This window comes from Fusarium vanettenii (assembly GCF_000151355.1).
Source record: "Fusarium vanettenii 77-13-4 chromosome 1 genomic scaffold NECHAsca_8_chr1_1_0, whole genome shotgun sequence".
Taxonomy (NCBI): domain Eukaryota; kingdom Fungi; phylum Ascomycota; class Sordariomycetes; order Hypocreales; family Nectriaceae; genus Fusarium; species Fusarium vanettenii.
This window is the reverse complement of record NW_003315876.1, coordinates 1,233,212-1,246,484: the sequence shown is the minus strand read 5'-3', so window position 1 is coordinate 1,246,484 and position 13,273 is coordinate 1,233,212. Positions and strand designations below refer to the sequence as shown.

The following is a 13,273-nucleotide window of genomic DNA, read 5'->3' as shown; positions in this document are numbered from 1 at the left end:
CTCAACAATAGGTCTTGCATATTCCAGCTCAACCACCAAGCCCAGTTCTGTGCCCCCTCGTAGACACTCGTCCCCCTGCCTCGGACAAGCAGAATTGACAACAGACAAGACAAATCCCACGACCTCTTGCGGTGTCACCATCCAATCCAAGCCCCTTCGGGCATGGCCTGTGGGGAAGGTCTCGGAGCACGCCATCGACGACAAGTCCCATGGCGTCGATTCTGGCACCAGCTCGAGGTCGCCTCATTCGCTGTGCCCCCCCGCGAACAACTGCCCATGAGCCTCTCATGGCTTCATTTTCACTGTCCTGTCCGGTTGCCGGAGCCATGGTGCAATTCCGACGGCCGAACCGAGGGCCGTTTACTTGCTGCGCCGTGTGCCTGGGTTACTCAAGTTTAATCGGACATCTTACGTTTCAATAATATTGAGACTTGTTGTGCTTCCGTTGTCGGGCATGTGGCATGTGGGCTTTTTACAACTCCATCATGTCGATCCAAGTGCGGGGCAAGTTGACAAGTTTGACCGAGGGAACATGAAAAAGTTGAAGAACGAGGGGCACATAAGCGGGATGAAAAGCTCCCAAAGAGGCAACTCGAGGGTTGCATTCTACAAGATGGAAGAAATAGAGAAGTTCTCAGTGGACAGTGTATACGACTCACCTAATATCTCGATAAGGAATGCATCATGATGGATGGATGGGCGAATAAACCTCCCCCATGGCACAACGAGATCATCCCCAGCTCCTACATCGACCTGCAGCATTACCCAATGCCACTGCAGGATGGTGCAATTGGTTTCCATGCTGCCATCCCGCTCTTGTCCCCCACCATCAAAGACTCCCTCCGAGTCCCATCCAAGACATGAGGCGTCGACACCGCGAACCGGAGCTCTCGGTGACACCCACCCCTGGAAGACAACACAACTAAGCCCAATAGGCTGTGAGTTCTTAAATTGAGAACCTCCCTCGTACGACCTTGAACCCTCGTCCCTCTTTCGATTCTGGCCTACGCACGAGCCTCACCTCACCTCACATCCCGGGCTCTCCTCGGTCTGGAACTCGACATGATTGTATAATGTCGTGATTGCGATATTTCGACAATGATCTCAAGGTCCATTTGAAAATGAGCCAGCCCGGCTGCTCTTCAGATCCGACTGCCTCTCTCGGACCATTCTAGCTATTCAGCCATGCTATGAGCTACCAAAGAAACGCCTGGTGCCGCCACCACCATCCCCTCCATGAGGGGATAAAAAACAAGAACTCCTGAAGGTATTGTCCTTGCCGATACACCTTTAACAATTTGGAGAGGCCATACCGGAATGGCGCCGTCTATCTCCTTGCAAATCAATCAATACCTGAACGCCTGTCATGAATCCAATCTCCCATCCTTTACGCATTTCCCGTGTTGTATCGAAAGCATCCGAGCAGCCAGCATTCAGCTGAATAACTGCCGAGGTCGGACATCGCTCCACGTCTTGAATACTGTAATTTGGCCCTAACTTTGATATTTTAGGCCTCTTCAAACTTGTCCCATTTCCCGGCTGTTGTCGGCGTACTTGGGTTGCTCAAAGCCCCTTTTAAACATGTCCTTGGCCATGAGGATTGTGGTGGCGATCCACGTCGTGAACTGGCCCGCGGCAACCACGGCGTCGGCCCGGCCGGAAGAGCAGACGGCTCCCTCGCAAAAGACCAGCGACCCGATGTAGATGGCGATCGCAATGAAACCAGCAAAGTATAAAGCGGCGTTGACGGATTCGACCCCGATGGCGACGTATTGTTGTGAGAAGCGAGGTGCGAAACGAGGTACCAGTTCTAGGTACACGAGCGAGAATACCGAGAGGATCGATGATACGAGGAGGTAGTTGAAGGGTGATGGTATGGGCGTTTTGTTGCTCATGAACCAGTTGATAACTGCACACGGAATAGGTTAGCTACACGAGATCTCGGTCGATAAGGGCCCGTCGAGTCTTGACGCCAAGAACTCAGCTCGGCTCAGCTCTCGATAAAAAAAAACCATGGTCTCAAATGAGGCCATTTGACTCTCTCAACGCACCATAGCTGCTAAGACTGATGCTGGCTAAAGACAAGGCCAGCTGCAAAACTCGCAGAGATATGAGGACGACTCGACCCATGATGAAATAAACTCTCGGCAGCGCAACAGGGGCGGGATAGCCGGGAGGAGGGACTAATAAGACACGCGAGGGGAATCTCTCCAAGAAAGAAAAAAGGATGGACAAGTTTCCGAAAAATAATTATCGAACAGACTTTCGCCCAGAAGGAGGAAGAAGGTCCCAAGAACGACGGCAACGTGGGAATCTATATAAACCAGGCCGGCTGACGAGACATCTCTCGGGCGATGTGGGGTCCGCGGGCGATCCAAGGGAGATGCTCCGAGAGAGAGACCGTGGACCCGTCAGGGAACCGCAAGGGGCCACTAAAAGGAAAAGGGAGTGAAAAAGAGAAAAAGAGATAAAAAGAGCTTTTTTTAGTTGCCGAAGGAAACGTCGATCGGAAACAAGCAGGATGGTGGCATTAAAAATGCCCTTTTCCGGGTATCACCAGAGGGGGGGCGCATAGTATTGCAACGACAACCAGCGCCGTCTTGAGTCGTGTTTTCTGACCCGCCGAGGCAACGCTGAGACGGGGCACGTCAATGTGAAACGGCCCTGTTTCTAGGGGCAGGTCCTCTTTTTAATGCGAGGTGAGGGTCCCTTATCGAGGTGACGCTCTTGGGCATCACCCATACCCATCCCATCGGCAGATGCTAGAAACCCGTGTTAAGTCGGCATCCAGGGGCATCATCAATGCGCTTGCTCATGCGAACCCGCATCAGGACCAATGACCCTTTTTCTGTCAATGCTGAGCAAACTCACTCAGGTAGAGCGACCGGACACAAGGGGGATCCCTACCTCGCGCGGCCCATTCGGATTCGTAGGATTTCCCAACCAACCAGCCAGGCCGTCTTCGACGACGGGCGTGCCAGCGCTGTGAGACGGTTTGCTGCAGATCTCGTAGATCCCCTATAGCCTCGCATACCGTACCGTGGTTGAAAGGCGTGAGAATCCGTGATATGAGCTGGGAGATGACCGGACGGAGGCTCAAACAGAAATGTGACGGGAATGCAGTCACAGCGGCCGACCAGGCTTTGCGACTGGCACTACTGCTGCTGATCATCCAGCCCTAGCTGGGTGCTGGCCAAATGACGGGCCACTCGGCCAATAATGTTTGCGACATGCCTACAGGCATCTCGAGTGAAGAACGGGAGTTGAGAGTTGAGATGCAACATCGGCAGCCGTGTCTTCGGCTGTTGGTTCTTCAAAGACAGACATACGTAGCTGGCGAGATTGCGATGATGATCCGCATCAGCAGCCGCTTGGCATGCTGTGAGTGTCCGTGAGAGGGCCGGGAATGCCAGCACGTGCAGGCAACATCTCACGTGCCTGAGCTCGACTCGACTCGGGACGGGAAGCAAGAAAAGCGTGACCTGGCTGTGTTTTCCGTCTGCGTTGAAGAGGTGACGTCGTAGTCCCAAAGCTTGAGTATGAGCAACGGCCCTTTCATCTGGTGACAGGCGAATCACAAACTTTGTGAACCGCATATTCGTAGTTCGACCAACGATATCGTGTCTCGAGTTGATCAACAATATTGAACAACATGGCTGTCTTGGAACATTCGCTCCTTGAGCGTATATAACCCGTCATGATGTTGAACAAGACAGAGGCATGGATTTCGTTGCCGAAGGATACGCGATTGGCCTGTGGTAAGATTCTGGGGAGACGAAGAAATCATGTCATGAACCAGACAAGAAAAGAAAAAAAAAGAGGAGACGAAGCTGTGAAAGCTGGGGGAGATGGACAAGGGCATGTAGCGACAACCAGTTAAAACCAGACAGATTGTCGAGATGGATGGGATCACGAGGAAAGCCAAGCCATCAGATGAACTTGACAACAAGTGCTCAGCCACGTTGAATGAGATATTAGGCAAGAGAAAGAAATTCACATGAAACCGAACAAGACCCGACATGCCTTCACTCAAGGGGGGGGACACGCCAGGCTCTTTAAGACAAAGAACCCATCTTCTGTTTGGACAGAAAGACGGGAGAGGCATCAACTCCACTCCCTAGCGTCCGTTACGACCGACTCGGGGGAGGGGGATGGGGATGGGGAGCAACAGAGTGCTGACGGTACGCATGTGCCACAGCATGTGTTGTACGACCCCATGTAAATTCATTCACACAATATGTCTTGTCTCTGGACGGGCAATCTTGTGTTTTTTTCTTCTGCATAAAAGCCACTGCGTCCACAGCGTGCGCAAGTGCTGACAAGCTGAAAAAAAAGAAGGGTGATACTGCGCTCTGAATGTCGTTGAGGGACTCAACAGCAGGCTGCAGTGAGACTTGACGGGATACATACAGCGCTCACTCTGCGGTCATGGTCATGGCAATCTCATGGCCACCACCCCCGCATTCTCTCCATGACATGGACCCTCGCCAAGTCGTCTAGGGCGATTCAGTCCGGTGCCCAATCTTGCCATCTCCAGGTTCATGGCCTCGGCTCAACCCTCTGAATAAGGTCATGCCCGAGTTCCTTTTCCACGCTGACGACGGTTTATTGTCCTGTTCGCGACAAACCAGACCGAACCAGCCACTCACAGCGAGGCCAATTTCCCCATGCTTCGGGGCCATGCAAAGGCCCGGCGGTCCCTCTCCCCCCCCAGAAGATGGATGGAGAAAAAATCTGGGGCTGCCGAGGCACATGGGGTTTTAAAGGTAGCGGCGCCTCGGTCCCTCCTCTCCCAAGCTTGACGTTGGAACCTTGGAAAGCCGATGGCGTCGTCGGGGGCTTAGGCTTGGGGTGTCCATTAGTACCAGTACCGTACAAAGTAGATCTGCTCAAAAACCCAATCCCCTCCGATCCAGTCGCCGTCGTCTGTTTCTCTCTTGTTATTTCTCCCCGTGCCTCTCTCTCATCCCTTGCTTTGCTTCGCTTGCTTGTCTGGGTTGTCCACGACAGTAGAACCTTGTTCCAAGGCATCATCGCCATTGTCCTTTTTGCTTCCTTCAAGTAAAAGACAAGCTCCTCCCCGCGTCCCCAGACTCTCTCATCGGCTCCGTGTCTTGTCTTGTCTCGTCTCGTCTCCCCGGGCCGCTTCCTCCGATTCACTCCCCAGCGTCGACCCGTCGACGACTCGCCCTCGCGACAATGGCGCCTCAGACAGAAAAGGACTATGCCGCCTTGTACAAGAAGCTCTCGACTCCTCCGCCCCCGGGCTCCCCCTACGGACTTCCGATCCCCGGCTCCGAGCGACCCAACCGATCCCCCGTCTACCGGCACTGGGCCGTCCGCGACGGTCCTCTCATCACCACGCTAGAACCCGAGGTGCACTCGACACACGACGTCTTTGAGAGGAGCGCCCGGAAGTGGCCCAATGCCAACTGTCTCGGCACCCGTCACTGGAACCCAGCTTCTCAGAAGTGGGAGGACACGTACGACTGGCTCAGCTACGCCCAGGCTGACGCCCGGAGGAAGAACTTTGGCGCCGGCATTGTCGAGATCCACAAGGCCATCAACTACCCGGCCGACAAGTACGGCGTGGCACTATGGTCGCAGAACCGCGCCGAGTGGCAGATAACTGGTAAGACCTCCCTCGGGCCGCCATGCGCGTGTAAGTAAAGTCTGACATGTCTTGGTAGACCTCGGTCTTGTTTCTCAGTCTCTCTACTCGGTTTCCCTCTATGAGACACTCGGCCCTGACACAACCGAGTACATCATCAACCATGCCGAAGTCGCCTGTGTGGTCTGTTCTCTGCCTCATATCCCCGTCCTCCTCAAGATGTCGCCTCGCCTGCCCGGGCTGAAGCTCATCGTGTCTCTGGACCCTCTGGACCACGGCGAGCTGGCTTCCCACACCAAGGCTGCGGTTCTCAACGAAATCGCCTCTCAACATGGTATCCAGATTTACTCCATGGCTCAGGTTGAGGAGATTGGTGCGAGGTCTGGACTTGCGCCTCGAGGCCCGAACCCCGATGACGTGTGCACCATCAACTACACCTCTGGAACCACCGGTAACCCCAAGGGTGTCTTGATCACACACAAGAATGCCGTGGCTGCTATTGCGGGTGGAAGAACCAACGGAAACGTTGGTCCAGGTCCCAAGGACGTTCACATGTCGTATCTGCCTCTTGCGCATATCTACGGCCGTCTTATCGATCAGATCGCCTTTGCTGAAGGTTCAGCCGTTGGCTTTTTCCGAGGCGATATCCTCGGTCTGGTTGACGATATGAAGATTCTCCAACCCACTGGCTTCATTTCTGTACCACGACTCTTCAACCGCTTCAACTCGGCTATTCGAACCGCCACCATTGAGGCTGACGGTGTCCGAGGCGCCTTGTCTCGGCGTGTCATCAACACCAAGAAGGCAAACATGCGAGCCGCACCTGGCAAGGCCTCCAACTCACACTTCCTATACGATAGAATCTGGACGCCCAAGGTCAAGGCCGCAGTTGGCCTCCAAAAGGTTCACAGCATGGTCAGCGGCAGCGCTCAGCTCGACCCCGATGTTCAGGAGTTCCTCCGCGCTGCCTTTGGCAACCACTTTGCCCAGGGATTCGGCATGACGGAAACGTATGCCGTTGGAACCATCCAGGCACGAGGCGATTATACCCTCGGCAACATCGGTGGCCCCATGTGCTGCGTTGAAGTTTGCCTCGAGTCGGTGCCAGAGTTTGATTACACGGTGGATGACAAGCCCAACCCTCGCGGTGAGCTCCTACTACGCGGACCCGTCATCTTCCGCGAGTATTACAAGAACGAGGAGGAGACCACCAAGACGCTCGATCCCGACGGATGGTTCCACAGTGGTGATATCGCCGAGGTCGACAAGATGGGCCGCTTCAAGATCATCGACCGTAAGAAGAACGTGCTGAAGCTGGCCCAGGGCGAGTACATCTCCCCCGAGCGCATCGAAAACGTCTACATGGGCAGCACCAACCTCATCACCATGGCCTACGTCCATGGTGACGGTACCCAGTCGTCTCTGGTCGGAATCTTTGGTATCGATGTCGAGAACTTTGCGCCGTTCGCCAGCAAGATCCTGCAGGAGACCATCGCCCCCAGCGAGGTTGCAGCTCTCCGGGACGCGGCTAACAACCCCAAGGTGAAGGCCAAGTTCCTCAAGCTCCTGGATGACATTGGTCGCAAGCACAAGTTTAATAGCTTTGAGAAAGTGCGCAATGTCCATCTCGAGATTGACCCCTTTACTATCGACAACGGGTTGTTCACTCCTACGTAAGTTTTTTACCCCAAAAATGTCGTTTACTGGTTGGCTAACAAGGTAAAAATAGGCTTAAGCTGAAGCGTCCTCAGACGGCCAAGGCCTTCCGGGACCACCTGGACCGCCTGTACGAAGAGCTCAACTCCCAGGAGACCGCTGGCAAGAGCAGGCTGTAAGATAGCAAGTTGTAGAGGGTTTAAACATTTTATTTTGGCGTCAGAGGTCTATTGAAGATATAGTGTGTATGCTAGGAGGTAGTTAGCGACTTGACCTTGTATATGACTGAAATACTGTCGAAAGTCACCACTAAGCCAAAAAGCATGGCGCGCCACTTTAGTTAGTGGTGCTTCCCTTAACATTGCCCTATAGCGCCAATTCAACAAATACTACCACCATGTTGAACTGAGTCCAATTGACAACGAATCCGCATATGAATGCCAGGCTTCGCACTTGAAGCTGTGCCTGCTTAAACATTTACTTAGAGACCGTGTTTCTTTTATTTATTCATATTTAAAAGACAATTCAGACCTAAAGCTATTACTCCTAGGCAGAGTTATACCTATAGCTAAAAGAGGCAGATTTTATTACATAACTAATAAATAACGTACATGATAAGCGAGTGTTACAAACAAGCGAGTGTTACAAAAATCCCTCAACCTACAACACGTCCGCTTCGTGGATTGATTCTTAACCACCCAATATGCCTGAGTTTAATAATGAAGCTAATATCATCCTCGCCCTTCGCGCCATTCAAAATGACCGAAAATTATCTCTCCGACGCGCCGCAAAGATCTATAAAGTTGATCCTATGAGATTATGGCGTCGCCACAAGGGCATACAGTCTCGACATGATACTACCCCCAAATCACGGAAACTATCTGATCTAGAGGAACAGACCATAGTTCAGTTCATTCTTGACTTGGATTCGCGAGGATTTCCCCCGCGACTGCGCGGTGTGGAAGAAATGGCCAACCGACTGCTCGCCGACCGGAACGCATCACCCGTCGGCAAGCGCTGGGCTTCCAACTTCGTCAAGCGACACGATGAGCTCAAGACGCGTTTCTTTCGTAGATACGACTACCAGAGGGCCAAATGCGAAGATCCAGCTGCGATTCGAAAATGGTTCAAGCTCGTGGAGAACACAATCGCCAAATACGGTATCGACCTGGCTGATATCTACAACTTTGACGAGGTTGGCTTTATGATGGGCGTTATTGCAAGCGGAATAGTCGTCACAGGCTCCGAAAGACGTGAAAAGCCGAAATCAGTACAGCCTGGAAACCGGGAATGGATTACCGTCATCCAGGCGATCAATGCGGAAGGCCGAGCGATCCCGCCGTTCATCATTGGTACGGGCCAATATCACCTCGCCAACTGGTACCGGGATAGCAACCTTCCGGATGACTGGGTTATTGCAACATCTCCCAATGGCTGGACCGATAATGAGCTGGGTCTTGAATGGCTGAAGCACTTTGACCGGTGTACAAAGACGCGATCGGTCGGTCGTTATCGTCTTCTGATCCTCGATGGCCACGAAAGTCACCATTCTCTCGAGTTTGAGAAATATTGCCAGGCGAACAAGATTGTTACACTCTGTATGCCGCCTCATTCGTCTCACCTGCTTCAGCCCCTTGATGTCGGGTACTTTAGCCTACTCAAGAAGGCATATGGTCGAGAAATCGAGCATCTGATCCGATGCTCGATAACCCACGTTTCCAAGACCGAGTTCTTTGCCGCCTTTTACGCCGCATTCCAGGCCACTATGACGGAGAAAGCCATCAAGGCGGCTTTTAGAGGGGCCAGACTTGTTCCACTTGACGCGGAAAGCGTGATTTCGAAGCTTGATGTGCAGCTACGGACCCCGACGCCGGTTGAGGAGGAGGCCGGCCCCCCTACCACATAGGTTTCAAAGACGCCAAAGACGGTCCTTGAGGCCGAATCTCAGTCTGAATACCTCGATAGACGAATCAGAAGGCATAAAAGTAGCTCTCCAGAGTCGATCCTAGGAGCTCTCAAGTCACTTGCTAAGGGAACAAAGGCAATGATGCATGAGAATGCCTTATTGAGGGCAGAGAACCGCGACCTTCGACAGGCAAATGACCTGCTAAGTCGACGCCGGAGGGCAAAAAGGACCCGATTACAGAAAGGAGGAGTGATGATAGTAGGAGAAGCAAGGGGAGCAATTGATCAGATTAGTGTAGATGGGCGGGTAGAGGGCGAATCGTCGAGAAGTGGTGGTCAAGGAGGGTCAGCGAGGCCGAGGGAAAGGCGCTGTGGAGGATGCGGAAAGACGGGACATAATGCAAGAACATGTCAAATAGTTGTAGCGATATCTGAAGAAGAGTATAGCGATTAGTTTTGGTTGGTTAGACGATTTGTTGTGTTTTTACGGCTATTCCTATCTTAAAGGTTGGGATTTTTGTAACACTCGCTTGTTTGTAACACTCGCTTATCATGTACGTTAATATATTTTACTTAAAATATAGTTATATACTGCGAATAGCTCTAAAAGACCTTATAAGCTAGTATTAGCTAAGATTTATAAGTATTAGCATTCTAAAAAGGTCGGGTTAAGGTTTTTCCGCATTCTATACCCACTAATCCCCGTGCTTAGGCCCTTTAGCTGCCTGGTAACCTCGCAACCTCCGCTAAACGGGGCGATGTGGTAAGTGAACTCCTCCAGCCTCCGCTATCACCTCTTGGAACGCGTTGAATCGGCCTATCTTGGCCCTCTTTACTTATCCAAGCTGTCAGGCTTTTTTCCCAATGAGTTTCGGGCTGACAGCGACTGTTTCCAGGCCATTCAACGACGGTGGCGGCCGTCCGCCTGTGGTGCCGCTCCCGCTGTTAACCACTATTCCGTCACCCCGCGACGAACCACCCCAAAAGCGCCGTCGCGTCGATCACAGCGAGACGCGTTGGAGACCCGTCAAGGACTGTCTAAACCAACAGGTCGTACCGCACGTCAGCAGGGCTATTGGGACACTGCCAGCGAGTGTTTACCGCGTCAATGACATTGCGATAGGGGTATGGAGAGGCCGCGGTCAAGGCATGTGGGTTAGAGTTTGCTAACAAAGGGTCTATCTAGACGCTCACCGAGCTCACCGGGAGCAACTTCTTTCGCACGCGATGGGACGAGACGGGTGGTTATCTTCTTCCGCAGGATGAGGCCTGGCTGGGGGCGCAAGCGCGCGACTGCGTCAAGAGGCTCGCGGCAACGGGAGTAGGTGTGACAAAGGATGAGGCTACAGAGAGGGTGGCTAACGAGTTGAAGGAATACCGCCATCAACCTATACCTTTGAATCCAAAACCAGCAACAATAAGCACCGAAATACCGAAGCCTCTTGGTGTGCCTACACCCCCTACGAAACCCTCAACACCATTTGAAAACCTCGAACCGCCACCCTACAAGCCCCGAGAGCGGCGTGAGCCTAAACCCAACAACATATTCTACCAAATCGAGGCGCGCCCATATCGAACAGCATCAGATCGAAAAGCCATCGAGGAGGGGACAAAGAAGCCGGTGAGGGTTAATAGAACAGTCGTCTCACAACCCACTGCCTACCATGTCGACTTCACCGCCCAAGAAGTTGCCGAAATCGCCAAATCTCTTTCAGCATACGAACCAATACCCATCCCAGCGACATGCGAAGCGCTCGCGCAACGATGTGTGAAATACAACATCCCAACATTAGTTGGAAACGGCATCAGGGGGAGATCTATGGAGGACATTCGCAACTTCTGCTCGGACTTGCTAGCGGGACAGGCCACATCCCCTAACAACCTCCGAGTGTTATCATTAAGTGAAGGGCCCAGCAAACAACAGGCCCAAACGAAACGAACCAGCCAGATTTCGTCACTGCTTCTAGCACGCGAGTTGTACGGAAACAAGGGCTTTCACCAAACAAGAAAATACGTCAACTTTCAGAACGAGTTCAAGACATTGCGCGAGGACGAATTCGAGGTGGTGGCCGAGTTTACTAACTGCGCAGGCGATATCACAACTGGTGCATGGGTTTCCAACAACAGCTTTCTCTGCGGAACCACGGCGCATTCCGATACACACAACCAACAATACAACAAGCCGGGCAACTTGCTCCTCTGTTCTACGAGCAAGGGCACATTGCGCGCCTTTCCCGATCACCGAATACCACGGCCACATGTTGAAAAGGGAGAGAATTCTACAGAGGCGATGCGCCGAAGTCAAGACCCATGGCTATACTCGTCAGTCGTGTCATCAGATTACGACCAGCTTAATGATCTGGCCTACACTTCCAGCTTTGACAAGACGGTCAAGGTGTGGAAGGTTGACCCGAACGGCGAGGACATGAAAGCCATTGCGACATGGCAGCACACTGGCAACGTCAACTTTGTAGCTGCCGCAAAGGATGGCTCCGGCCGCGTAGCCACGGCCGCAGACTCTCCCACGGATGCTGTGCGAGTTTACACCGTCAACAAGAATAACATTGCCGACAGCCCTTACCAGACCTTTTCTTGCTCACGAACTGATGCTGATGGCTGTGACAAGTGGGCTTACTTTCCAGCCACCATGCAATGGGGACGAGCACCAGGGACACAGCATCTACTTCTAGTTGGATATTCCCCTCGTAGCCGCAGTGGCGACGATCACGACATTCCCGAAGAGAAGAGAAACTCTGGAGAGATTACACTATGGAATGCCGAGACAGGTTGTCGCATCCCTGTCATGACAGCCTCAACGGCAAACGTCTTTGAAGTCGCATGGCACCCGAACCTGCAACGCTTCATCATTGCCACCACGCCCACGGGCCTGAATGTGGTTGGCCACAAGATCCGAACGCAGGTACATGTCTTCCAGCGCGATAGGGAGCGCGCGGATGGAGGATATGGCCAGTTCCAGGCACTGGACTGCTATGCTTCAGATATTAACGAGCTTACCATTATGCCAAACTCGGTCGCTCACGCCTACGTCACTGCTGCGTGCACCGATGGCAAGGTATATGTATGGGACACAGCCCAAGGTGACAAGCCGATTCATACTCTCCGGCATGGGAAGCCGATAGAGGAATACTACGGCGACCGAGAAAAGGAGGACACAGGCGTCAAGTTTACGGCGTGGAGCACCTCGCCGGATCGGTTCTACACTGGGTCCAGCGACGGCGTCATCAAGGTCTGGAACGTACGCAAGGGAAAAAAGCCCTTTGTGCGAGACATCCTCACGGCTCCCGGACCGATCGCCTATGGCGGATTCTCCCCAGATAGCTCCAAGCTCGCCATCGGAGATGCGACAGGCCGCGTCTTTGTCCTCTCAGTGGACGAGCGCGACACGCCAGAGTCGCACTTCATGACCCTCCCCGGGACCACTCGGCGAATCCGCCGACCGAAACCCCTCATCCCGCACCCCGAGCCGGACCCACCCGGCGCCGACTCGGACGACGACGCCGTGTCTGACTCCGACCTCTCCGACTGCGACATCGGTACCTACACCCGTCGCACATACCTCGACACCAAACAGCTTTCTCTAACAAATAATCCTGTCATCGGCGCCGTCCAGGGACCTGATTACGCCTCAACAGGCTTCTTTCGCCGCGATGCGCACCTTGACGGCGACCCGTCATTACCCCTCCTAGCCGACTTTGAGCGCCAGCAGCAAGACAGCGAAGCCGCTAGCCTCGGCGGTCGGCGCCGCTCCGTGCGCCGGGTCAAGCAACCAGGACCCCCGGACGAGCGCCTTCAAACCGCCCACACGGAGAACCAGGGCCGAGATTTAGATATAGGCCAGCTGCCGAGCGAGGAGATGGACGAGCTCGTCAAGGCTGGTGCGTTGCTTACCGTCGAGGAGGATTGGGGGTTTAGATATGAGGAGATGCCCGATGAGCTACTTGGTGTTTAGGACACCTCATGTTAGGATTACATATCACGGCACAATGTAGCCGGTTAACGCTTTGTAGAAATGACTATCTCTTGCTAATAAACCCATATGGCTATAAATTCTAGTTGGTCCGTTTGTAACTGAGGTATTAG

The 13,273-nt window shown here is 53.2% G+C and overlaps 3 protein-coding genes across 3 annotated transcripts; 2 read left to right on the top strand and 1 right to left on the bottom strand.

Moving 5' to 3' along the window:
• Positions 1–1,256: 1,256 nt before the first annotated feature.
• Positions 1,257–2,263, bottom strand: NECHADRAFT_102337 (uncharacterized protein). The gene is made up of 2 exons (XM_003049644.1): positions 2,052–2,263; positions 1,257–1,909 (listed from the first exon to the last, which is right to left on the bottom strand). The coding sequence occupies exons 1-2, from the start codon at positions 2,128–2,130 to the stop codon at positions 1,518–1,520; spliced, it is 471 nt and encodes a 156-aa protein (XP_003049690.1). The 5' UTR covers positions 2,131–2,263; the 3' UTR covers positions 1,257–1,517.
• A 2,713-nt stretch (positions 2,264–4,976) lies between these two features.
• NECHADRAFT_57078 (uncharacterized protein) lies at positions 4,977–7,673 on the top strand. Its single transcript, XM_003049866.1, has 3 exons — positions 4,977–5,632; positions 5,691–7,284; positions 7,341–7,673. Exons 1-3 carry the CDS (start codon positions 5,200–5,202, stop codon positions 7,444–7,446), a joined length of 2,133 nt encoding a protein of 710 aa, XP_003049912.1. The 5' UTR covers positions 4,977–5,199; the 3' UTR covers positions 7,447–7,673.
• A 2,363-nt stretch (positions 7,674–10,036) lies between these two features.
• Positions 10,037–13,142, top strand: NECHADRAFT_74336 (uncharacterized protein; the record flags this gene model as incomplete). The annotated part of the gene is made up of 2 exons (XM_003049865.1): positions 10,037–10,297; positions 10,359–13,142. The coding sequence occupies 2 exons, from the start codon at positions 10,037–10,039 to the stop codon at positions 13,140–13,142; spliced, it is 3,045 nt and encodes a 1,014-aa protein (XP_003049911.1).
• Between the last annotated feature and the right edge of the window lie 131 nt (positions 13,143–13,273).

What these genes read in the sequence shown, in the direction of transcription:
- NECHADRAFT_102337 (XM_003049644.1), bottom strand. Translation starts at nt 2,130, where the DNA reads ATGGGTCGAGTCGTCCTCATATCTCTGCGAGTTTTGCAGCTGGCCTTG. An exon ending in CATCAGTCTTAGCAGCTATG is followed by an intron (nt 1,910 to 2,051) that starts GTGCGTTGAGAG and finishes TTCCGTGTGCAG; the next exon opens with TTATCAACTGGTTCATGAGC.
- NECHADRAFT_57078 (XM_003049866.1), top strand. Translation starts at nt 5,200, where the DNA reads ATGGCGCCTCAGACAGAAAAGGACTATGCCGCCTTGTACAAGAAGCTC. An exon ending in CGCCGAGTGGCAGATAACTG is followed by an intron (nt 5,633 to 5,690) that starts GTAAGACCTCCC and finishes ATGTCTTGGTAG; the next exon opens with ACCTCGGTCTTGTTTCTCAG. An exon ending in AACGGGTTGTTCACTCCTAC is followed by an intron (nt 7,285 to 7,340) that starts GTAAGTTTTTTA and finishes AGGTAAAAATAG; the next exon opens with GCTTAAGCTGAAGCGTCCTC.